The sequence below is a fragment of the Colias eurytheme genome, chromosome 1, assembly GCF_061535395.1.
Source record: "Colias eurytheme isolate Ceu_HAF_F1 chromosome 1, ilColEury1 Martin Lab GWU primary, whole genome shotgun sequence".
NCBI lineage: Eukaryota > Metazoa > Arthropoda > Insecta > Lepidoptera > Pieridae > Colias > Colias eurytheme.
In genome coordinates, this window is record NC_142980.1 from 15,982,900 (window position 1) to 16,010,035 (window position 27,136).

A 27,136-nucleotide genomic window follows, 5' to 3' on the forward strand; every position below is an offset into this window, starting at 1 on the left:
TGCTGGGTGGTTCCTTTTTGCTTAAATACGGACAATTGTTCATCATTGTACCGTCAGTACCGTGTTGTTGTAACCGAAAACTACTTCAGTTGTAATTTTTGGAATTCGTTTCGTTACACGTGAAATGAATCCAACCTTTTAATGGATAAGAGAAGTAAAAATACATGGAACATTTTAATAATAAATGTATTTAATTAAAGTAGCGTAAGATCTAGGTACTTTGTACACTTTCAAATAAATTAGATCAGCTCTTTACAAAAATAGCAAGGCTAAGCTTTCATAATTTGCTCTATTTAAGCTATTTACCCAATTGGCTGAATCTAATTGAATAAAAAAATACAATTAGGTATAACGTGATATTTTTGTGCATTATTTACTAACGTACAAGATTGGCTTCAAATTATAAGTTATAACATAAACATGATAATATTGTTAATAATATTATACAAACGCAAGGTTTGCCATGACATGCTGACGATGGTTTGTGCATGCTTTGGTGGAATTTTTCCAATACAAAGATACAAATATGTGTGGGTATAACTAAAACAACTGCAATATAGGTACTATTGCAATATACCTCTCGTCTCTCGAAAGAATTGAAATAAGTTATAACTTTATTTCTCTATAAATCTAAGTGAAAAAACTAAGCAAGTTAAATTATATCAGTTAATAAAATTTAATTCGTCTTCTACAAAATCTATCACCACATTATTTTGTACTGGCGTTGTAAGTGAACATATTGTGAATTTTCCACTGCGGCGTTCACTATTCGTATGTCGATCACGTATCACACAGCCGCTGTACAGAGTAGGTACACTTAACACTAAGCGGAGGGCGCGCGGGGCGCGGGGGGCAGTCAGGCGTCGGCGGCGGGCTGGAAGGAGCGCACGATGCTGAGCAGCGCGGTATAGGTGCCCGCCACCAGCCCCACCAGGCCCACGACGAACAGCGCGCCGTCCTTGAGGAAGAGCAGGCGGCGCGCGGCGCTGGCGCGGCGCGGGAACGCCACGCACGCCTCCATCAGCGCGGGGAAGCAGATGCCCAGCGCCGACAGGCACAGCGCGCCGAACAGCGAGATGAACAGCCCCAGCCGCGGCACAGACACCGCCAGCACGACTGCGGACAACGTGGATCATGTACGTACTCTCCGCCTCTTAATTACCTAACTACGACCGATCGCTGATGCTCAAGGGTGATTATACAAAAGTTGGGTGACTCTTAAAGATATTTTGTTCACTATAATTATTAAATCAATTAATTATTACAAATTCGATATGATAGCTAATCTAGTCTAGTAAATTCATTCACATGCTTGTGTATGCTACTTACAAGTGAGCAAACACAATGCTATCCTGAGCCCGTACTCCCAGAGGCGCAGCCTGGTGGAGCCGGAGCGCTCAAGCCACGGCAACAGGTAACCCTTCCAGAGCACCTCCACGGGCACGTAGCAGTGCAGGCCGTAGCTGATGAAGATCGCCAGCGCGAACATCACGATCACGCTCGACGCCAGCCTGCGCATCGAACACAACGATAATAATACGTAGGGTATTGTGAAACCTTAAGTAAAAGTATTTCTTAGGATTGCACTCACGGGCCTTTGGGCAGGTCGAGGGTGATGGAGTCGCTGCAGTCGGACACGCAGTACACGTAGCCGATCGCGCCGACGGCGACGTAAAGCACCACGATGATGACCATGCCGAGGTTGAGCACGCCGCACGGCCGCCCGAACGCCTTCGGGGTCTTCATGTTGTTCTCCACGGCGATCACCTGCTCCGGCCCAGAACACACGCTTTAATATAAGCCCGGTGAAAAACGACGTTCATTTCAGTTAATATAATTTTACTAGCAAAATTTTATTTATCGGTTTACGCATCAGTTATATAGTTATTCAATAACAAATAATAAATAAATATTTCAGGACAATTTTCACACACGGCACAATGAAAAAAAAAACATGACTCATGCGGCGTTACCTCGCTCTGAGGCGTTCCATGTAAGGACCAATGCAAACTTAGCACCCCATCAATGGAATTTTGGGTCGAAAATGACCTTGATCGATAGGTCTCTGTAAGGTCCTTTAAGGTCCCACAATTTTTTTGTTAGGTCCCCTTTAGTTTTTTTATAAATATTTTTTTTTAATTTTGGGTACTTATAAAAAAATTACACTTTAGCACCTCATCCATAGCAAAATTGGCGAATTTTATCAAAATCGTATTCTTTACCGTTAGGTCCGTATAGTCCATCATTGAATTTGTTAAATTATTTATTTTATTAAAATAATAAAATTATAAAATAATTAATGGCGGCTGTACACACTCGCCGAGACACACCGAGACAGGCAACGCACGTGTTTCACTGTGTGGTCTAATGAACGAGAATTACAGTTTTTGGAGTGCTATCAAACAGAACCTTTTTTATGGAACTTATTTTTTATGGATTTATTTTAAATTGGCCAGAAGGCTCTGCCACCAACTCAGCCAATTGATTTTCCATTGTACTTCTGAAACAAAGAAGCGTTTATATTGATTCCTTAAAAATACAATAAAATACATTAACTATTCAGGAAGTTTTTATATTTATTTCCCTGTTTCTGCTGCGGTGCATAGTAATCATCCACCATCTTCTCTTTCTCCATGGTTTGAGAATTTTTTTGCACGCCTCACAAGCGAAGCGTTGAGGTGGGTACTACTGTCACTTCGCGCAAAACATCTGATTTTTCAAACTTAAAATGTCTTTATGTATCATACATTGCACTTGTAAGATAATACATACACACACATATTAAGAAAAAACACTATTTTTAACGTTCATGATATTTTTGTTGTCATTTTTGTTATTTAAACTAGTTAAAAAACAGTTTAAAAAAGTTCTGTCTTGGACGTCCGTGTGTCTGTATGTGCGGATCCTTTTTCTTGTTAACACGATAATAGCGACCGAAATACTTTACTAATCGAGTCTTTTTTTTTCTCTTACGCTTGAGTATGCTCAGGAATAGAACCCTTTCATTTTTCAGGGTCTGATTCGATGTGGTTTAATTGTTATTAAATAAACAAAAATAATAATTAATAAATATTTATTAAAAAAAAATTATGAGGCGTGCACTTTTGGATTTTCCAAATTATATTTATAGTATATGTTTAAAAAATTAAAATAGCTCACGGCACAAAGACAAATAGCAGCAGCTATTTCTACGTCCATTCTCGTGTAAGTCTTCAGTTCAAATGTTAGAACGAGTGTGTACAGGCATGCTCTCGACGAGAGTCTTTTCGGCCGAGGCTCTCGACGAGTGTGTACAGCCGCGGTAAAACCTGCGCATATCAATAATCGTCGATGCATCGTTTAGCGATATGATCGAGACAAATAATCGAGTCATGTTCACTCGATCATTGATGTGGCCTCACGAGACTATCATGGAAAGAAAATCTACTCAAATTTAATCTTTATGAACTAAGCGATAAAGTTGAATTTAGAACGCGATATTGAACCGCACTCCCCACGAGACTTGGAAAGAAATACAAATTTAATCTTTATGAAATTAGTGATAGAGTTGAATGTAAAAACTCGACACTTATAAGGTCGTAAATTTTTACGACTTTCTTACTGACGGACTACTTCTAGCTATCGTTGTTGATAAAAAAATATTTTTATAAGTATAATTTGAAATGAGATGAGAAATAATCTTTATTATATTAAAATTTTACACAACTGCACAAAAAGGAGTATAATGTTTATTTTGTAAGTAAGTATAAATTTATTAAAAGTTTCGCTCGGTTACTTTTAACTGGCAGAACATTTTAATGGTACAGAACCCTTCGTGCGCGAGTCCGACTCACATTTAGCCGTTTTTTTGTAATGTTAACCTTTCTATTATGTACATAATTTGTTTATATGTATGTATTAATATTGCGTATGTTACAGATTATATATTTATGTCATTTCGTTCAGACTGTCATAAATTTTTAGTACTACTTATTTATTACATATTTATTTTATTGAAATGTGCTGTGCTATACGAATAAAATGGCTTTTTATTGTTTTTTCGTATGCATATAATAATGATGAAAACGTTACACACGACCTGTGTAGTAGTTTTTATGAATAGTGTGAGTTACCTTCCCCGCACCAAAATCGGCAGAAACTAGAAAGTTTAGTTATAACACATGCCAGCGTACTTCATCCATTACTTAATAACTCAGGCCCCGGAATCACAGATGCACAGATACAATAGAAAATCTATTCATAAAATCTATAGAAAATCTATTGTGTCGTGGACCGATCGGGCCGTTCGGGGCTCAATGGGTCTAAGGTTGAAAAGTAGGTTTTTAATAAATAAGCGCTCACAGAACAATTGATTTATTTAATAATTGAAACGATACCAATTTAAATTTCGCGCTGTTTATGTATGATGTGCGCATGCCTTAAGGGTGCGTATAAAGCAAAATTACCAATCTTCTATTAGATGATACGTAATATTCAAGACCAAATCTAAAAAATAAAAACCGGCCAAGTGCGAGTCGGGCTCGCGCACAAAGGGTTCCGTAGCAGCAAATATAATAAATTACAGTTAAATCAACCTATCTCAAAAACTATAAGAGATACTTTGATCAAACCAAAAATCGTTGAAAGAGTTAATTAGCATGCATCACCTCTATTTTTTTTAGAATTTTATACCCCGTAGTTATAAAAATAGAGGGGGGGGGACATACTTTTTACGACTTTGAGAGCTGATATCTCAAAAACCGTTCACTTTAAGAAAAATGTTTTTTAGAAAACTTTATATCATTTTAAAAGACCTTTCCATTGATACCCCACACGGGTATGTACATCGAAAAAAAAAATTTCATCCCTCAGTTACATGTATGGGGGGCCCCACCCCCAATTCTTTTTTTTACTATTTAGTGTCATATTTTTGTAGCGGTTCATACAACACATATTCCCATCAAATTTCATCACTGTAGTACTTATAGTTTCCGAGTAAATCGGCTGTGACAGACGGACAGACGGACAGACGGACATGACGAAACTATAAGGGTTCCGTTTTTGCCATTTTGGCTACGGAACCCTAAAAATATATATCAAACTAGATGATAAATTATGTTCAGCGATTCTGTTCAATCAAAAACATAAAATATTAAAATTGACTCGATAAAAAAAAATCACCAAGTTAGCTCTAATTTTCACACTTTTACGTTTTCTACTTGACATGGTAATACTTATTATGATTTTTTTTTCATAAACATTTGCAAGATATTTGTCAGAGCATTTTGTGTAATTACTTTTAGTTTTGGTTTTATCTGCGATAAACCACTTTTATCGTGACAAAACCAAACGTTTATCTCGAGAAAAAAAGAGCGCCAAAAGTGGTTTATCGCAGATAAACCCAAAACTAAAAGTAATTACACAAAATGCTCTGACAAATATCTTGCAAATGTTTTAATATAATTGTTTATGAAAAAAAATCATAATAAGTATTACCATGTCAAGTAGAAAACGTAAAAGTATTAGTATGGATTATCGAAACAAAATCGTAACTTACTAATAAATATTAAGTAATCACTTTTAGCACAAAACACATAATTTGTTGAATTTATATTTTTGGTTTTATGGCATTCAAATGCTTTATAAATATAAATTTATAAAGAATAGAAAAAATTCGATCACGAGGCGGGACTCGAACCCGCATCCTTTCGCGCCATTCCGGGGCGGATGCCTGACCAACTCAGCCACTCGTGACCCGCCAGAGCAATCGAATTTATTCTATTCTTTCAGTTTTATGTGTCTGAAGGGACACACCGCGCGCCATCTATTGAGATGATTAACAACCATTTCAACCAATATGAAGCACTTTTCAGTGAATACAATATTGTAACGATGGGACAAGACCTTTTTTGTTGAATTTATATTTTTGGTTTTATGGCATTCAAATGCTTTATAAATATAAATTTATAAAGAATAAAAAAAAATTCGATCACGAGGCGGGACTCGAACCCGCATCCTTTCGCGCCATTCCGGGGCGGATGCCTGACCAACTCAGCCACTCGTGACCCGCCAGAGCAATCGAATTTATTCTATTCTTTCAGTTTTATGTGTCTGAAGGGACACACCGCGCGCCATCTATTGAGATGATTAACAACTATTTCAACCAATATGAAACACTTTTCAGTGAATACAATATTGTAACGATGGGACACGATCTTTTTTGTTGAATTTATATTTTTGGTTTTATGGCATTCAAATGCTTTATGTTCGAACCAAGGCCTGCCACCCACTGTCTGTCGGGAACGATTATAATAAAACAAAAGTTCCAAGTGAGCAACAAAAATTTATTCTTCTAAACAAATATATGTTTACACAAAAAAACTACAATAGTGCGATGTAAATATGGCTTAAAACAAAAATATGCCATCTCTCAGCGAATAGCAGAACTAAGTATACTCTAGGTATTTGATAAATGAACAAACAATTCAATAGCGCGATGCAAAAACACACGTTTTCGGTACAGCGACCTCTAGCGACAAATAGTTATAACTAGTACCTAATCAGAACATTTAACATTCCGCCCACCATGGACAGAATGTCCATCACTTAAAACTACATACATTGATAACTGCGTTACCGCCCACCATGAAACATTAATGGCAGTAACGTCTTAAGACACAATACATGTTTTAGAATAGAGTAAGTGGACTGTAAACAATAATAATAAAAAAAAACAAAATACATAAAAATAACTTCGATACAATAATGCAACTACACGTGTGTAGTGACTGGGAGTACAATCAGCTTTGAGGTGGGGCATTTAATATGCAACGCAAGGACACAACTCTTGTGACCTTGTCCGAACCAGTATGTTTATCTAAAATAACCCAATGAAGCAATCGCGTAGGAGGCAAATCATCCTCCAGCTCTCAATATGTGTTCACTGTCGAGATACGGATGAAGCGAGGTAAGCCTAGGTAAGCCAAAATAATGACTCTGACATACACGAATGCACGACATTAAAACCTCATAAATTTAAATTAACAGAAAATTTTGTTTTAGATTTAAAAATTAAAAAAAAAAAACCTTCGGCAATATGTAAGAACTCTCGTTAGCTTAATCAATGATGAAAATCTTTTAATAAATTCATTTTCTCCATCTCCTATCTTAACCACGTTGCACATAAATTTGTCCTTCTTTTCTTCAAGATGTGTATTTATAATTTCTCCCTTGCTATAATCAATTACCTTATTTTTGAGCCATCTAGGTCCCTCCATCCATGACTCAAGTTCCAATAACTCCATCGGACTAACACCTCGCGAAGCGCAATCTGCAGGGTTGTCCTTCGATTGAACGTGTGACCATTGATCGCCATCCATAATGGTAAGTATTTCAGAAACGCGGTTTCCAACAAAGGTCTTCCAACGGCTGGGGTGGCTTGTCAGCCATGCTAAAACTACCGAAGAGTCAGTCCACGCATGCAATTTATTTTTCGAAACGCCTAATGTGACTGAAGCTTCACTTAGAAGTTTCGCAAGCAATACGGCGCCACACAACTCCAAACGAGGTATGGACACCTGTTTGACAGGGGCTACCTTGGTCTTAGATGCTATAAGACTAATATGAATATTGCCGTTGGAAACAACTGATCGCAAATAAACCACAGCCGAGAATGCCCTATTGGAAGCGTCACAAAAACCTTGTAGTTCGAGCTCAACATCCTGTCGACTAGTGTGAATCCACCGGGGCAAGCGAAATTGGGTGAGTTTATGTAAATTGTCTCGATATACGAGCCAATCCCTTAAAAGCTGATGAGGAAGTTCCTCATCCCATTCAATACCCGAAAGCCAAAGTCGTTGTATAAACACTTTAGCCGTTATAACAACTGGGGAGATCCATCCGAGTGGGTCAAATATACGAGCTATGTCCGATACCACTCGCCGTTTGGTTACTGGAGTCTTCAAAGTAGGTAGATGGACAGTGTATTGAAATTCATCAAAATTTCGATCCCATGTTAGACCTAAAATCTTCATAACATTATCCTTTTCGAAGATAATGTTCTCATTACAATCACACGTTCTATCTCTTATCTTGAGTAACAATTCATGGCTATTGGTGGACCACTTCTGAATTTGAAAACCTCCACGACTCAACAACTCGGACAACTGACGATGATTCTGTTCGCCTTCAGAAATAGTCTCACAACCAGACAGAAAATCATCGACATAAAAATCAGACAAAACACGTTTTGCTACCAAAGGAAAATCATGTCCTTCGTCATGAACCAATTGCTGCAAGGAACGCACGGCTAAGTATGGAGCCGAGGATGTACCAAAAGTTACACGCAACAAACGCAAATGATGTAACTCAGTTTGCGTATTGTCACGCCACAAAATGCGTTGATAATCTACATCCTCGTCAGCTATATCCTCTGACTTGCCAATCTTGCATTGGGGATTGTCTGTCTTAAAAGGCAATCTATCGTCTCTTTTGGTAGTTTTAGAGTAAAATTCCTCGCATTTCTGTTCTTCTTCAGTTAAAATAACCCCCAAATGTGAAGAATCTTCCGACTCTTCCAACTCCCAAAACTTCTTCAGATGATCATTGATATTCACCTGTGAATTAACAACTACGCCGTAGCAAGCCGGCTTTTGAGTTTCGACGGACTGGACTTCGCCAGACAAAATCCAACCGAGCTTAGTCCTTTGAGCAACTGGTGCTCCAGGTGGTCCTCTTATCAAACCTTCCTCCAGAACAGCGCCGACCACTCTAGTGCTCAACAGCAAATCAATACTGCCTGGAGTATGGAATGAGGGATCCGCCAACTCCAAAGGCGAAACCATCGGCAAAGCCTGAACGATCCTTCTCTCAGGAAGGTGTGAGGTTAGCCTTGTTAAAACATACGCGTCGACATATAAAACAAAATTGGGGTCTAGGCGAGACTGCAATTTAAACTTAACAATCCACTTGGAAGGCATTGAAATGCCTTCGTCATCGCCTAGACGGAGTATGTCGGTATGAGCAGGTAACTTGGTCAAGCCAAGAAGCTGGACTGCAGATTCCGTGATAAAGGAAACCTGAGAGCCTTGATCCATCAAAGCTCTTAAAACAAAGGCAGCTCCAGATCTCGATTCGACGTTGACCAAAGCTGTGGCTAATAAGCCTTGACTATGAGTATTTGCATAACAACAAACAGGGGTGGTTGACTCACCTTGATAAGATGTAGCAGCTGCTACATTTACATCTGCTGGACTATCAGTCACAGCAGCGTTGACAGTTTTAGGGTGCAGAAGTGTGTGGTGTCTTTTCTTACACTTATGGCAACGGGTAGATTGACGGCATGAATAAACATTGTGATTTCTATTAAGACAATTATAACATATTTTACTGGTTCGGGCAAATTCACGACGAGAGTTAATGTCCTTTGCGGCGAATTCTTTGCAGTGACACAGTTTATGATCACCAGAACATAGAATACAAGACACTGAAGCTACATGAAACGATTTAGGATTATGTGAACGAGTAACATTTTGTTTAGGATCTAGATATTCTAGGGAACGAAATCGGGTTTCCAAAAATTCCTTCATACTATCAAAAGATGGTAATTCATCTTTCGAACTAACTCTCACCTCCCACAACTTGCGCGATTCGGAATCTAATTTTAAGCTAATTATGTATATTATGATTGTGTCCCATGAACTCACATCTATACCTAATGTACGCAAACCGTGCAAACAATCAAGTGTCGTATCTAAAAGGTTCTTAATTAAATTTGAAGATTCTTTTACAATGGTTGGCTGATTCATAAATCGTTTCAAAATACAATTAGACAAAAATCTCTTATTGTCATAACGCTTAATGAGAGTTGCCCAAGATTCCGTGTAATTAGAAGCCGTGACAGGAGTATATCTCAATAATTGTTCAGCTTCTCCAGATAAATGTGTTTTCAAGTAATGAAGCTTCTCAACGTCGTCCAAAGTTTCATTTTTGTGAATAAGTGAAACAAAAAGATCGCGAAAAGACGTCCATTCGTTATATAAACCGGAAAAAATAGGTAAACTAATTTTGGGTAACTTTACTTTCGATGTGACTTGAGATGCTTTACTACAATTATTACAATTTAAATTATCTTGTTGTGTATTTAACAACTCTTTTAATTCTGATTTATAATTGAAATAAATGTCTTCTGTTTCGTCGTAGACGTCAGCCGTAAAATAAGGGTTAGTGGTTGCATCTTTGTCAGATGCCTTTTCGATGATAGACTTATGAGTATTAAGAAAATTTGACCATTGTGACTCGAGTGCTTCTAATCGAGTTTCAATATAAAACTGAGTCAATCTTTCTTTAGGAGATTTTTTGAAGTTGATCCTGCCCTTGTAAATAATATTTTTGTTGTTTAGTTGTACTTTAATCAATGATTCCATGTTAAACAACAATAACACAAATTTATGAAACAAAAATAAAAATCAGTAAAAAATTCTAAGTCCAAGAATAAACTTGAAAAAATTACAAGTGTTTAAATTTATGAACAACTTAGAAAAAATCGGGCATGGATTCCCCGTCTAATCACTTTTTGCTTAATTATTCTAAGTCTAAATTAACTCTAAATTTTAAACTAAGTACAATGTTCTAAATATACGTAAAATAATTAAAGTCCCAAACACTTCACTAATAACTGTAACTTGATAGAAGATCGAAATGAAATATTTTTACAAGTACACAATGTTTACTCACAGTTGTTTCTTCAAACCATTCATAATATGTTGCCAGTCGTAAGTGGCGCCCTCTATAGTTGGTCGTGCTCAGTTGCTGCTGTGTGGAAGGCCCGCCCTCTGCCGGAACGTAGCACTAGACTGCGAGTGCTTGCTGCTTGAACTGGTTCCCATAGGCTGGTGGCGCCCTCTCGCGGAAATGCTGCAGCTTCTTATGCACACTCCTTATGGATGCGCTTACGCCGCTCACCACAATGGCGCTTCAGTAGCAATCCACTACCGGTTTGCGCGCCGTACTTTAATACAAAAATCCACTGGTCTAGGTTCTTAATATTCGCGCTCGAAGACCAAAAAATGTTCGAACCAAGGCCTGCCACCCACTGTCTGTCGGGAACGATTATAATAAAACAAAAGTTCCAAGTGAGCAACAAAAATTTATTCTTCTAAACAAATATATGTTTACACAAAAAAACTACAATAGTGCGATGTAAATATGGCTTAAAACAAAAATATGCCATCTCTCAGCGAATAGCAGAACTAAGTATACTCTAGGTATTTGATAAATGAACAAACAATTCAATAGCGCGATGCAAAAACACACGTTTTCGGTACAGCGACCTCTAGCGACAAATAGTTATAACTAGTACCTAATCAGAACATTTAACACTTTATAAATATAAATTTATAAAGAATAGAAAAAATTCGATCACGAGGCGGGACTCGAACCCGCATCCTTTCGCGCCATTCCGGGGCGGATGCCTGACCAACTCAGCCACTCGTGACCCGCCAGAGCAATCGAATTTATTCTATTCTTTCAGTTTTATGTGTCTGAAGGGACACACCGCGCGCCATCTATTGAGATGATTAACAACTATTTCAACCAATATGAAGCACTTTTCAGTGAATACAATATTGTAACGATGGGACAAGACCTTTTTTGTTGAATTTATATTTTTGGTTTTATGGCATTCAAATGCTTTATAAATATAAATTTATAAAGAATAGAAAAAATTCGATCACGAGGCGGGACTCGAATTTTTTCTATTCTTTATAAATTTATACACATAATTTGACTAAATTATGCATGAAGAAAATGCATTTAACCACTCTATATACATATCATTCTTGCAGACCTCAATTCAAAGAACGTCTCTTAACACTTACTGGTTTGTATATTGCACGCCTCATAAGCGAAGCGTTGAGGTGGGTACTACTGTCACTTCGCGCAAAACATCTGATTTTTCAAACTTAAAATGTCTTTATGTATCATACATTGCACTTGTAAGATTACAACATACACACACATATTAAGAAAAAACACTATTTTTAACATTCATGATATTTTTGATGTCATATTTGTTATTTAAACTAGTTAAAAAACAGTTTTAAAAAGTTCTGTCTTGGACGTCCGTGTGTCTGTATGTGCGGAGGATTTTCTTGTTAACACGATAGCGACCGAAATACTTTACTAATCGAGTCTTTTTTTTCTCTTACGCTTGAGTATGCTCAGGAATAGAACCCTTTCATTTTTCAGGGTCTTATTCGATGTGGTTTAATTGTTATTAAATAAACAAAAATAATTATTAATAAATAATTATTAAAAAAAAAAAATTATGAGGCGTGCACTTTTGGATTTTCCAAACTATATTGGAAATATGTATGTTTGTAAAAAAGCACGGTGAACTCTTCAAACCAACCAAAAATAATTCACAATTGGGTTTTTGGGATCCTACTCGCCTATTGATGCCAAACTGTAGATCTAAACTCTTTCAAAACAATGCCAGTGTGAATATGTGCATAAAGGTATTTAATCACATTCCTAAAGAACTGCGTGAAATGCCAAAAAATTTAATGCATAGAAAATTGAAAATATGCTTATCGGAAAAATGTTTCTATTCTTTAAATCAATTTTTTAAATCGTGATATGTATTAATAAAAACGTGTTAATATTAATGTTATTGAATATTATGTATATTTATATAATCTGCAATGTAATCCTGAAAAATTTGTATGCCAATTGTTTGGCGAATTGTGTGGACTATTTTATTAATTAAATCATGTGACCTTGTAACTATATTACCACAATTATTCTGACAAATAAATAATTTGAATTTGAATTTGAATCATCTTCGGACGCTCCAGGAATATGACAGTTGCCGAACAGTGACGAAGATTTCTATGCGCATTATTACTTTTGGAGTACTGTATATATACATAATAATAGACGGAAAAAAAGACTTACGACGCCGACGGCGGTTAGTGCGAAAAGTATCGTGCCAAAGAACAAGGGGAAAGTGGTGGGCGAGCCCCAGAGGTCCAGCTCCTGCGTGGACCTCTCCCCCGTCAGCAGGAAGTACACGATGATGCCCAGGCCCACGAAGGTCATGAGGTTGGCGAGCGCCGAGAACGGCGCCAACATCTTCAGACTCGGGATCAAGTTGAACGCGATCAGCGGGCCCAGGATAATGAGCATGTGGATCTCCACCGCCATCGTGTAGTAGGGATCCACGACCTGCAAACGAACCATTTTGTTGTTGTTAATATTCGTTTATTCAGTAAGCGAGTCAAAGCGAAACATGGCTACCATCTTCAACCTCTACAGCATTATAAATTAAAACGTAGGTACTTATTTGTGCTTATAGGTTCTAAGCATTATATTATGTAAAGCGAACTTAAATTATTATAAATTGCGAATGAATGGATATTTTTTACGGTTCCATTAAAATTTCTGCGCAGACGATTATTCCGTAACTATTACAGATATCAAAAAACTTTAAACTGATATCGAAAGTACTTAACCTAATGAGTAAAATGGCCGTAATAAATTTTTAAAAATAATACGATACATATTATCTAAAAAATTAACATTAAACCCTTCCATACATTTAGTATGATATATGAATATCCCATGTACCTTTAATATGAAAGACTCTAGCTTTTTATGTCTTTTTTTGGTTTTCTGCTTTAATTACTTCGCAAATTTGAATGGAAGTGTAATTAAGAAACTGTAAAATATAGATCTTCTCATTGTATTGCACAATAAAGACGTCACTTCCAAAATCTGCTACGAATACAAAATGTATGGGAAATAAAATGTATGGGAGTTTAATGTACCTAACATTTTTGTATATTTCTCGTTTTATTTTTAAAAATTTATTACGGCCATTTTACTCATTAGGCTAAGTTCTTTCGATATCATTTTAAAGTTTTTTGATATCTGCAATAGTTACGGAATAATCGCTTGTGCACACTTAACGATTACACCCTGTATATAATGATATAATAAAATGTAGGATACTCAATAATTGTCACTGAATATCTTTTTTAAAGAATACTTGGTCCGTGATCCATAATCGATATAGAAGCCAAAAATATAGTTTTTAGAATTTTTGTCTGTTTGTCAATGGGTCTGTATGTCTGTACATTATGATAGGTTCTATTTGTGGTTCTATATATACATATATATTACTAGCGGTCCGCCCCGGCTTCGCCCGTGGTACATATGAAAAATAGATGTTGGCCGATTCTCAGACTTACCCGATATGCACACAAAATTTCATGAGAATCGGTCCACCCGTTTCGGAGGAGTATGCAGACTAACATTGTGACACGAGAATTTTATATATAAGAAGATATATATATTATATATATATGTATATCTATACAGGGTGTCCCACTGTTGGTATACTAAGCTCAAAGGAGCTCAAAGTTTTGCATACGCTGAGTACGTAAAAAATACTTATAAAATTCCAGACGCAGTTTTTTTTAAATAGATGAATTCTTAAAACTCTATGTGTACACCTCTAACAAGCTACCCGCCCAACTTTGATACCAGTACGTGACTTATCGTTTAAGATTATGTTTTCATAGACAAAATGCTCACATTAGCGAAGCGGTATATGCCGGCTGCGCGCAAACATTTTTTGATGTCCTTTTGTTGTTTAAGTATTTTTTACGTGATCAGTGTATGCAAAACTACAAGTCCCTTCGCGCTTAGTATACCAATAGTGGGACACCCTGTATATAAAACTCAAAGGTGACTGATCTATCAACGCACAGCCCAAACCACTGGACGTATCGGGCTGAAATTTGGCATGCAGGTAGATGTTAGGACGTAGGCATCCGCTAAGAAAGGATTTCCCAAAATTCTTGCGGGAACGGGGAAAAACGGGGATGCACGTACAAAGTCGTGGGCGGAGACTAGTCCACATCCACAATATAAAAGAAAGTCATTTTATTTACACTATCTATAACTCAAGAACGGCTGAACCGATTTTAATGATTTTTAGTTCGTTGGATTCTAATGTTTGTTAAAATCTAACCGTTTTCGATATATTATTAGTTAGTTAATTGTTTTTTTAGGGTTCCGTAGCCAAAATGGCAAAAACGGAACCCTTATAGTTTCGTCATGTCCGTCTGTCCGTCTGTCCGTCTGTCCGTCTGTCACAGCCGATTTACTCGGAAACTATAAGTACTACAGTGATGAAATTTGATGGGAATATGTGTTGTATGAACCGCTACAAAAATATGACACTAAATAGTAAAAAAAAGAATTGGGGGTGGGGCCCCCCATACATGTAACTGAGGGATGAAATTTTTTTTTTCGATGTACATACCCGTGTGGGGTATCAATGGAAAGGTCTTTTAAAATGATATAAAGTTTTCTAAAAAACATTTTTCTTAAAGTGAACGGTTTTTGAGATATCAGCTCTCAAAGTCGTAAAAAGTATGTCCCCCCCCTCTATTTTTATAACTACGGGGTATAAAATTCTAAAAAAAATAGAGGTGATGCATGCTAATTAACTCTTTCAACGATTTTTGGTTTGATCAAAGTATCTCTTATAGTTTTTGAGATAGGTTGATTTAACTGTAATTTTGGTTAAGTTATTGTGCTTACACTGAAAACGATGGCTGAACCTTATAAGATAGATCAAAAAATATACTACAGAATAAGTTTATTATATTTGCTGCTACGGAACCCTTTGTGCGCGAGCCCGACTCGCACTTGGCCGGTTTTATTTTTTTTATAAAAAGACCCGTTTGACGCCTATGAACTTGGATATCTTGAAAAGTTGTCTTATTATAAGAGTAAGGCCGAGATTCACAGATCACACTTTAACTTTACTTTGATGGAAAGATCTACTTTCACAGAAAAATATATTTCTTAGTCGTGTCAAGCTCATCTTTACTTTTCGAAAACTATACTTTACTTAGTAAAGGCTAAGGAGTCGATAATCATGACTTTGGTCTCAAAGTAAACTTTACATGACTATGCGTATAAAATAATCATGTAGGCCTTCATTTTAAACTAATTTCCTAGAACAGAAACGCATTTTAATATGGTTGGGTTATAGCTCGAAACGGCATGTCGATTAGAGTGACATTTTTTTGTTGATTTGTTGATCGTTGCATTGCTTCGTTTGTTTTATAACATTATAATATTTTTCTGACGAATATTGCTGTGGCTACCGGTTATTGATATTTCTACGACAATCTTCCCGACCCTGGCTTGTTATAACGAATTTGAAACTGCTACCTGAGTACCTGACTGACAATAATTATTATTGCAAATCCTCGTAGGTAATACATTGTGTTTTTTTCTAATCAATAAAATAAAATAATAATATTATTATTATATATGGAAATATAACTTAATTCAATTATATGTTCTCAAAAACATAAATTATGCGTATAATGTAACAGTCACACGTCTTTCCCTATACTTTACTTTGAGGCCGTACTTTTCTAAGGAAAGTCAAGCAATTGTCTCTGAAATTAAATATGTTGAAAGTAAACTTCGGTCATACAAAGTTTACTTTGTGAAGACTCTTTTGCGGTAAAGTACTTAATGTCACGACTGTGAATCTGGGCCTAAATGCCGCCGTCTAATCTTCGGCCTATAACTGAAACACACCCAAAGTTAAATTATAAACAATTGATTTATCTATAAGGGTGGCCGTGCTCCGTTGGTAGACTAATACTTATGTATCTATTTGGTTCTAATTCAAATCTCTTTATTTGCAGGATATACATTTACAAAGATGTTAGGTAGGTACAGATTACACAGACTCTTAAACAAGAGTGCAAATCCCTACTATCCCTCTGTCTGTCAGTCTGTTACGCTTTGAAATTTGGCACAGATAATCTTTAGATCCTGATAAAGAACATAGGCTACCTTTTATTGCGAAATATGTACCACGGGCGAAGCCGGGGCGGATCGCTAGTATATTATAAATTACATATATCTTATATATAAAATTCTCGTGTCACAATGTTAGTCTGCATACTCCTCCGAAACGGGTGGACCGATTCTCATGAAATTTTCTGTGCATATCGGGTAAGTCTGAGAATCGGCCAACATCTATTTTTCATATGTACCACGGGCGAAGCCGGGGCGGACCGCTAGTATTATTATAAATTTTTACAAACAAAATAATTCGGTCGAATATTAGGTTCGGAAATTAGTTTTTTTTACATAATAAATATGATTCTAACAAAGATACACAAGTCAATACAATATTAATTATTAAGCCTAAGCTAAGTCCTCGTTCATCTTACATTTCAGAAATTCATTCACCGTTTAGAAGCATTTTTGTTTCAGAAATGAAGCAATCCTCTATTTAAATTTATTAAGATTACAACTTCTTATATTTGCGGGAGAGTAATTATAAATTTTTATTATAGTCATTCCTTGACAATTTGCATAAAATTATATATTTTGATTTACACATGGGGAAGCGTAGTCGGGTGGGATCCCTAGTCTGAAACAGGCAGTCTTTTTCAAAAAAAACAAAATGATCTCTATGCTATTTAAAAAGCGCTTTCTCGAGAATATAAAGGCAAGCTACAGTCTGAGTCAGGATCTGTAACCTTCGGAACATCGGTCTGCAACTATCGAGTGGGCCTATTCCTGTTACCTATAGCTCTGACACACTTTTTTTGAGCTAGAAAAGCTTGGTGTACGTCAGTAGAATTACCCCATATTAAAATGCCATATCTCAATATAGAGCCAACATAGCCGTGGTAAGCAACAATAGCAGCCCTTTTTGAAACCACATTACGTAATTTTCTAAGAGCATACACGAATCTATGAAGTCGTGATGCAACTGTTCCACTTATAGGATTCAGATTACAAAAAAAATATGCACATTGTTGTACCTAACCGAGGAATTGAATGGAATCAATGAAAATTATAATTTATAAACATTATTATTGCCTTCCGCTTGTTTCTTCCTAATTATATACAATTGTATAATATACTTGAGCCCTAGTATCTGTACGCTGGTATGCGAACAATTATTAATGTAGATTCGATTACTAAGTTGCTGTTTCTTCTTATTAAATTAGGTACCTTTAAAAAGACTACTTTATTTAACTTATTGTTTCCACGGGCCCTATAGGCAAATGGCAAAACGCTTATCATCTCTACATTTGCTTTAGGACTTTTGGTACAGTCACACTAGACATTCAAAACTATAATATTTCCCATACGGCTGAAAAATAGTTCAAAACATGATTGGGGATAAGGTATCGCTTTTCCCGACGTTCTGGTACTTGGATAAAAAGGAATAGGCCAAAGAAGGTAATTGTTAAGTTTATAAATTTATTGCGGCTCCGCAGGTTTTATCATATTCCAGAGAGTCGAGAGCGTTGTTATATTCTACTAACCCTTGTGTTGTTATAAAATTTGCCATAAAAATCCTGCTTTTGCTATATTTGGCTACCAAACATACAATACTAATAATATGGTTATGGAGTTCTCTCCAACACAGCCATCCGCCCATCCTGCAGCCCGCTAGATTCCATAGTAAAAAAAACCGGCCAAGTGCGAGTCGGGCTCGCGCACAAAGGGTTCCGTAGCAGCAAATATAATAAATTACAGTTAAATCAACCTATCTCAAAAACTATAAGAGATACTTTGATCAAACCAAAAATCGTTGAAAGAGTTAATTAGCATGCATCACCTCTATTTTTTTTAGAATTTTATACCCCGTAGTTATAAAAATAGAGGGGGGGGGACATACTTTTTACGACTTTGAGAGCTGATATCTCAAAAACCGTTCACTTTAAGAAAAATGTTTTTTAGAAAACTTTATATCATTTTAAAAGACCTTTCCATTGATACCCCACACGGGTATGTACATCGAAAAAAAAAATTTCATCCCTCAGTTACATGTATGGGGGGCCCCACCCCCAATTCTTTTTTTTACTATTTAGTGTCATATTTTTGTAGCGGTTCATACAACACATATTCCCATCAAATTTCATCACTGTAGTACTTATAGTTTCCGAGTAAATCGGCTGTGACAGACGGACAGACGGACAGACGGACAGACGGACATGACGAAACTATAAGGGTTCCGTTTTTGCCATTTTGGCTACGGAACCCTAAAAACCGCGGCAGCAATTACCTAGCATTAATTACAATGCCTGATATACATATATTAGAGTAGTGTTGGAATTTCCGCATCAATTAAAGCACAATGATGATATATTGATAAGTACGGGCTGTAGGACGGCGACGTCGCCACCGCGGCGCCCTTGATTGGAATTGACAAGTTGACGTGCGAGCGGCCGCGTCGTCCGCGCATTCGCAGGCTAATTGATAGCGATTGATCTAGCGATCTCTCTGTTGACTGTCTGCTTAGTGTTTATAGAAGCTATTGATGGGTAAAACGACATCTCAAATAGTTCATTGTTATCAGACCAGAGTTCACGTTCGATCAGACGTCACGTCAGATCACGTTTCAAGCGGGTCCCATCTAATCGCCAGCGGATGTTTCAATTCCTTTTCAAATACGCTGATTTATATTATTTGATTCTCTTACGTCATAGCCTAGTGCGCTTCAATATATTTCAAATGTCATTGTCATAATAATATGATTCAAAATTTAAATACATTCAATACTCACACACACTCGAGGATTAAATTATAAGCAGGACAGAAAACAAACGTTAACAAAGATGCACTTTGTAACTAGTGTAACATAATAATATTATAGTACCTTTTTATAACTAGTAAAAAAACATCGCTCGCGTAGTATCCTAAATTATAATTTACTAGCTATACGCCCGCGGCTTCGCCCGCGTTTTCAAAGAAAAACCCGCATAGTTTCCGTTCCCGTGAGATTTCCGGGATAAAACCTATCCTATGTGTTAATCCAAGTTACCCTCTATATGTGTGCTAAATTTCATTGCAATCTGTTCAGTACTATTTGCGTGAAAGAGTAACAAACATACACATACACATCCTCACAAACATCGCTTCGCATTTATAATATTAGTAGGAAGTATTGCTAAACCAAATTGTATCCAATCAGCTGATTTTGTGAAAAAGTAATCAATACCCATTCTCTATTTTACGTTCAGAATATTAGTGCGATCAATATGAAGTAGGATTCCGTACCAATATTAGTATTGCCAGTACCAATATTTAGCACAATCGTTAACGGGCCTAAGTGTCAGGCGGCATCCACGGAAAAACGGTTCGGACGGTCGAGTACCTTCTTAATATTGTCCGCGATGAAGACAATGTAGACGCAGCAGATGCCCAGTTGGTAGACGACGAGGAAGATGTCGACGGCGAGCGCGGCGGGGCGCGCCAGCGAGCGCAGCGCCGGCGGCCCGCAACCCAGCGCCGTGGCCGCCGCCTCGGGGTACGGTAGCAGCGGCACGCGTTGCCGCTTGCACGCCGCATACTGCGACCGCACCTGCGAAGTACTTTACGTGTCACAATGTTGAACCTTTCTCCGCCGTTTGCTATGCTCGAGGCAGAGCTCGGAGCCGACGGGGGACCTATTCGTTATTTTAAGTGATTACCAAGATCTGCAGGCAGTGCGTGACGAGGATGCCGACGAGCACGGTGGCGATGATGCCGGTGACGAGACCGGAGCGCGCGAAAGCCTGCGGCATCGCCAGGATGCCCGTGCCTAGGCTGCACTTCAGCAGGTGCACCAGTGTCTCCATGTTGCTATAATTTTACATAGGTACACCTTACATTCGTTTTTAAATGAAAAGCTCTTATTTATTATAGCTATGCAATTATAGCTTAAAAGATTTATTATAATAAATATTTTAAGCTATTGCATAGCTTCTATCGCGGACCTTGAGCGCGGGGATGCATGCATGCAATAGCTTGCATCCCCGCGATGCAATTGCTTTACCGCGGCAGTCCCCGAGTGCCACACGTCTTTTTTGTTGTTATTTTAATAGACTTAATAAAATATTGTAATATACCTACGTTTGCGGGGATTCAAATAAGTAACTAACTACATAGCGGTCGAACAAGTAATATGTATTGAAGGGACTCACTTGGTTGGATTATCGAGTTGACGATGTAAATGCGGATCGTAGTCATCTTCCTGCTCCTCTCCTCTAAAATAATGAGAATATGACGTGTTATACAATAATGATAATAATATAAGATTACGTATGTAGGTGTAGGGTAATGAGGTAGGTAGAGGTAGGGGACGGAAGGGGCAGCTCGCTCGGGTACTCACGAGTCGCGGGTGACGCTGGGCGACGCGGTGTTGGACACCGGCTTCAGGTGCACCGTCTCCGCCTTCTCGTCCATCGCGTCACTGGTCTGAATACAAAAATTAAAATATTTTAAATTTAAACCGGTGTACGATCCTAAAATATCTAACATTGGCATAGTTAACACCAAAATTGGCACAGTTTCCAAATTTTTCAGTTCATTTTAACTATGTAATTTGTCGATTTGAGCAAAACAGATATCGCCCTACTTCGAATATTATTCTCAATTGGTTAACTGAGATGAACGACTGGTCACTTAAGCCCACGTTTCTTAATAAAGGACTCTCATAGCGATCATTATTATACCCACCCAAAACTGGTAGTAGATGTCTTCATAAAATACGTTTACAGCCGATTTCGTGTTTAAATCTTTTATTATAATCTTTCATTGTATATCGTGTCAAACCTCGCGGTCGCTGAGGAGGCCGTACGCGGCGACTCTCGGCGTTCTCTCGAATATAGTTATTATCGGAATACTATCCCATACTTTTTTTTTATAAAACCAAGAAGAAAATGTCGGTTTACCGTTGTCGTTTCCCTCACGAGCGACGTTCCCGTACCTCAGAGGTGTATGCGTGGTCCTGAGGTCGAAGTCTACTATCGGCCCTCGCTCGCGGGCGGTTGGCGTGGACGTGCAGGAAGTAATTTTATTATTTTTGAGGAGTTGTAGAGGAGAGGAACCAGCGACGGTCTACGACGCACTGCACGGAGCGGCGGCGCGTGCGACCCGCGGCCCACACCTGCGCGCACACTCGCGCCGGCCGCGGCGGGTGTGGCGCGTGCGCACACACGCACACCGACACGCACTCCTCCCGTCTCGGCGTCACGTCACTCAATCACGTGCATCAAGCTTCTCAATATGACGGTGGCGTGCGCCGAGCGGTCCCCGTCGACCGACCGTGGATGTTCACGGAACAATACAATTTACTACTGGGGATACGTGTTATTTTTAAAACGTCCTCGATATATTTTCATTGTTGACATAACAGTCAACTATGTGTATCGATAAGCTAAAAAATCCGTAAGTAAGTAACGTCAGACGCCGGAAGCTCAGATAGTAAGCACCTTCTCATAAAATGTAAGAGAAAAAGCAACATAAAGTTGTTGTTAATTTTAATTGTCTTAGTGTGAAGGAAAGCAATACATAATTCCGAAGAACTATAATATTACAGCCTCATATATTTTTATAATTAGGTACTGCGTTCAGAAATTTGTACATCACTACATAGTATAAAACAAAGTCGCTTTCTCTGTCCCTATGTCCCTTTGTACGCTTAAATCTTTGAAACTACGCAACGGATTTTGATGTGGTTTTTTTTAATAGATAGAGTGATTCAAGAGAAAGGTTTATATGTATAATAACATCCATTAAATAGTGGAGAAGTACTGTTATTTTTGAGGTTTCTAATGTGATGTCGTAAAAATTACATTTTTTCCGCTTACATTGCAAACGCAGGCTGAACCCTACGAGTTTTAAAATAATGTACTAAGTATTATACAAATTGAAAAGGTCTACAGAAAAGTCTGCGATGGTATATGTCTATCTCTTATGGATAACCCACAATAACTTTTTTTTGTCATTTACTTTTTACGGCAAATAATGGCTAATTTTCGAAGCGATTTTAACCAATACAACATTAATCCGTAACCAATTAAATACCTTGAATACATTGTTCATTTAATATATATCTATATGGCCCTTTACACCGTATTATTGAAATGAATATTTTCGAAGATATTACAGATTTAAAAATTGCGGGACGTACCGTTTGCGGAGGCACCGGCCGGCCGCCCGGCGGCCCGTGCGAAGCCGAAGCGGGCCGCTATGTTTTTATATACAAAGTTCACAGTTTTTCTGTAGTGTATTTACTATTTAATATCAGCATTGCACCCGTGCGAAGCCGGGGCGGGTCGCTAGTAAAAATTAAAATACACCGTGAAAAAAAGAGTAGGTATAAATAAATATTTTAATCTTCCTTCTACAGTAGAAGGAAGATTAAAATATTGCACGCCTCATAAGCGAAGCGTTGAGGTGGGTACTACTGTCACTTCGCGCAAAACATCTGATTTTTCAAACTTAAAATGTCTTTATGTATCATACATTGCACTTGTAAGATAATACATACACACACATATTAAGAAAAAACACTATTTTTAACGTTCATGATATTTTTGATGTCATTTTTGTTATTTAAACTAGTTAAAAAACAGTTTAAAAAAGTTCTGTCTTGGACGTCCGTGTGTCTGTATGTGCGGATCCTTTTTCTTGTTAGCACGATAGCGACCGAAATACTTTACTAATCGAGTCTTTTTTTTTCTCTTACGCTTGAGTAATGAGTATGCTCAGGAATTATAGAACCCTTTCATTTTTCAGGGTCTGATTCGATGTGGTTTAATTGTTATTAAATAAACAAAAATAATAATTAATAAATATTTATTAAAAAAAAATTATGGGGCGTGCACTTTTGGATTTTCCAAATTATTTATTAAGTATAGGTAATTGCGTAAAAGTACAGGTAAAAGACAGTTTTCAATTTATCGGAAATGATTTATGCGTTAGGTAGGCAAACAAAAATGTACCATGGTCCCTGAGGAGTTGATCTTCATTAACCATTATTGTTTTTAAAATATAATTAATAGGATTATAGTACCTGAGTAATAAGTATGTTATAGAAACCTACGTAACAACACGTTTTAAAACACTTAGAACGTTTTGATTTTATTCCACTATTGTTATCTGTATACTGTGTCCCCAATTTCCAGGCCGCTACAGATAGAGCTGAAATTAGGACAAGATCCGGTATCCGGTATGCCGCGGCCGCTCCATAACGTTGTTCCCGCCCGGACTCGTCAAAAGCATTAGCACAGTATTCACTTTCATTTTGTTCATATAAGTGACTAGTCGAACTAGACCGATTTCAATTTAATTTTTTGTTTTCAGGAGGATTCGAGAACGGATAAGATTTACAATTATAAATTACTAGTGGTCCGCCCCGGCTTCGCCCGTGGTACATATTTCGCAATAAAAGGTAGCCTATGTCCTTTCTCGGGTATCAAAATATCTCTGTACCAAATTTCATCCAAATTGGTTCAGTAGTCAAAGGCTACAGGCTAAAGGCGTGATTGAGTAACAGACAGACAGACAGAGTTACTTTCGCATTTATAATATTAGTATGGATTAGTATATATATGTATATTAGTATTAGTATATTAGTATTAGTATAATATATTAGTATATTTATAGTATTAGTATGCATATTTACACGGGAGCCCAGCTGCGGCAAAAAACTAGATTTTATCCTAATACCTACTAGGTATATTTAGTTATAGCATGTTATAGTTAAAGTATCTAGCGCTCAAGAAATAAAGAGAAGAAGCTCCTTCCAAATGTTTACTATTTGAAAGAAAAAAAAACATTTATAGTACAGGTTAGTTACAATTACAAAAATACAAAACAAAAAAAAGGAACTTAAAACTAAACCATGTATAAAATGAACTGTCCACTCAGTGATATGAGCTGATATTGTACCTAATACATAGGTATTTCAATTTCTGAATCATACTAATATTATAAACGCGAAAATTTGGATAGATGTTTGTTATTAAATAGCCGCGTCCAGACCGGCTGAGCGCGGCTCGCGAGCCGCGCTCAGACTTCCTGCTCGCGAGCCGTGGCACCAGAGCTATTTGTGTAAAGTTCCGAGCCGCGCTCGCGAGCCAAGGTGAGCCGGTTTGAGCATTCAGTTTATCTCCGTATAACGATGGAAAACCACGTTTTATTAGCTGCTGCGGCGCTTGTGTTGTCTGGATATATCATAAAAAAAAGAAAAAAGAAACAAAAAATCTGGATTAAAAAATTGTACCAAAACCGAAACCAATACGGTAACAGTTTGTTAAAGGAACAGGAACTCGCTTGTTTTTATTTAAATGATCTGGATCTTTCGAATCCCATAACATTTTGAAGCTTCCGTAAAGTTGTATTAAGCGAATACTGTCTTCTTTATCCATTTTTGATTCTGGCTCGCGAGCGTCGTTACGTCCGTCCACACCGGGCGAGCCGCTCGGGCCTCGGACTGAGCCGCCTTTGAGCATCGCCAAAAACCGACAACGCATGGCTCGGGGTCGAGCGGCGCTCGGCCGAGCCAATGTGCGCCCGAGGAAGCCCGAGCGCCGTCCACACCGGCCGAGCTATTGGCTCGCGAGCGGGACTCGCGAGCCGCGCTCGGTCGGTCTGGACGCGGCTTTTCACGTAAAAACTACTGCACGGATTTGGATGAAACTTTTAAGAAGAATATATGTTATACATCAGAATAAAACATGAGTGAAGGCACACAGTTTGCCGCCCCAAAAACGGGTTTCAGAAACTTGGGCCGGTCGACCTGCTGTCAAATCTGCCACTGAGGTTTTCTTTAGCAAGACCAACCAAACGTCTTGGCAGAATAAATCAGACTAGTAGTTCCTCAGATTAGCGCTTAAAAAATAAACAAATTCTTCAGCTCTATGCATATAAATAGAAGTAGATACGTATTCTATAATACGTATAAGGATTAATTTAGGAAATCACACATATTACTTCACAACCTTATCAACATAATATCTTAATCTATAGAAGTTAATACGAAAGCTTTTTAGTACATATAAGTAATTACCCCCGATATGATAGAAAACTTTATGTTTTCGAACAGTGCTGGTAAGTAGATGTGAAGTTTATTATGAATCACTTGGTTGAGTTTCAGAATATGGTGTGGAATTCACTTCGGATCATCGTCAATGCCATTCACGTTGACAACTACACAACTCACAAGCCACCTAGAGTTTCCTACTTACAGAGCTCGGGACACTACGCGGTTGACGCGGTTTCGTTCATTCAATAATTATTATTCTTCATTTATTGAATGTAGATAATTTCTTAACGCGTTCCTCACACACTCTCCACTTTATATTTTGTCCCAAAGATCTTTAGTTTCTTTCAGTCGTCCTAACATTAATTATTAATTATTTTAAATCTTAACAGAGCAACACAAAACGGATCAAGATGATCCCTCAATATAAGAACTAAATTTTGACTCCTAAAAATTAATGCATTGCTACGATTATTATATAACGGGGCTAGAAAACAGAAAATAAAAACATTATATTCATTATACAATGATACATTTTTATTGCAATCGCAAATAGTTCTCGACAATAGAAACAATATTACAAAACAATAATACCATCGCGTAGAACATTCAAAAAGGGCGCTACAGTCACACTACAGTTATGTAATAATTATACGCAAAAGTAAAGTTACCTATAGAAGCGGAGCGATATCGATCGGCGTGCGAGACGCGCGGGACCCGGCCCGCACACTGACCCAGTGGCCCGGCGCGGCGCGGCGCCCCGGCCGGCGGGCTCCGGCGCTGCGCACCGTACCGCTCCGCCGCTCCGCCGCTCCACCGCTCCACCACTCTACTGACGCTCGCACCAATTCAAGTGCGACTAGCATAAAACTTCAGTCACCCCTATTTTTAATCGATAACATTTTAGACCAGACCTCCAATAGAAATAGGTGAAATATTGATTATAGGTATTTACAGCAATTCGCGGCGCGAGCTGTGAAAGTGTTTAGTGATGCGGGCTTTCGCCTCCCGTCGCTAAAATATGTATAAGAAAAAGTTATACTCCAGGGGCAAAACGCGGGCGGCGTAGTGGCGGGGGGGGCGCACGTGCTATGCGCTAAGTCGGGTCCGCCGACTGCTCGCTCGCTCTGAGCGTCTCCAAGACTACGACCGCACCCCGCTACGCCTCACTACGCTAACTTTACTATCTAACCTATTCTATATAGGTTTTGATCCCCTTGCGAATGTCGAAATTTGCGAAAATTTTCAGCATTTATGGCTATTTTTTTATTGCGTTGGCTTATAAGT

At 37.9% G+C, this 27,136-nt stretch overlaps 2 protein-coding genes across 4 annotated transcripts; both read right to left on the reverse strand.

Annotated features, from left to right (window-relative positions):
- Window positions 1–167: 167 nt before the first annotated feature.
- Window positions 168–26,828, reverse strand: LOC149911425 (proton-coupled amino acid transporter-like protein acs). Of its 3 annotated transcripts, none has more exons than XM_090106401.1 (9): window positions 26,521–26,828; window positions 21,191–21,276; window positions 21,003–21,065; window positions 20,511–20,661; window positions 20,195–20,401; window positions 12,934–13,203; window positions 1,592–1,767; window positions 1,330–1,511; window positions 168–1,116 (listed from the first exon to the last, which is right to left on the reverse strand). In XM_090106401.1, the coding sequence occupies exons 2-9, from the start codon at window positions 21,262–21,264 to the stop codon at window positions 857–859; spliced, it is 1,383 nt and encodes a 460-aa protein (XP_089962527.1). In that variant the 5' UTR covers window positions 21,265–21,276; window positions 26,521–26,828; the 3' UTR covers window positions 168–856. The 3 variants fall into 3 exon arrangements, with proteins under 3 accessions (XP_089962527.1, XP_089962539.1, XP_089962531.1); XM_090106413.1 differs by lacking the exon at window positions 26,521–26,828 and adding an exon at window positions 21,788–21,990; XM_090106405.1 differs by lacking the exon at window positions 26,521–26,828 and adding an exon at window positions 21,753–21,990.
- On the reverse strand, window positions 3,225–11,351 carry LOC149911426 (uncharacterized). Its single transcript, XM_090106668.1, has 2 exons — window positions 7,227–11,351; window positions 3,225–3,308 (listed from the first exon to the last, which is right to left on the reverse strand). Exons 1-2 carry the CDS (start codon window positions 10,401–10,403, stop codon window positions 3,225–3,227), a joined length of 3,261 nt encoding a protein of 1,086 aa, XP_089962794.1. The 5' UTR covers window positions 10,404–11,351.
- Window positions 26,829–27,136: the final 308 nt, after the last annotated feature.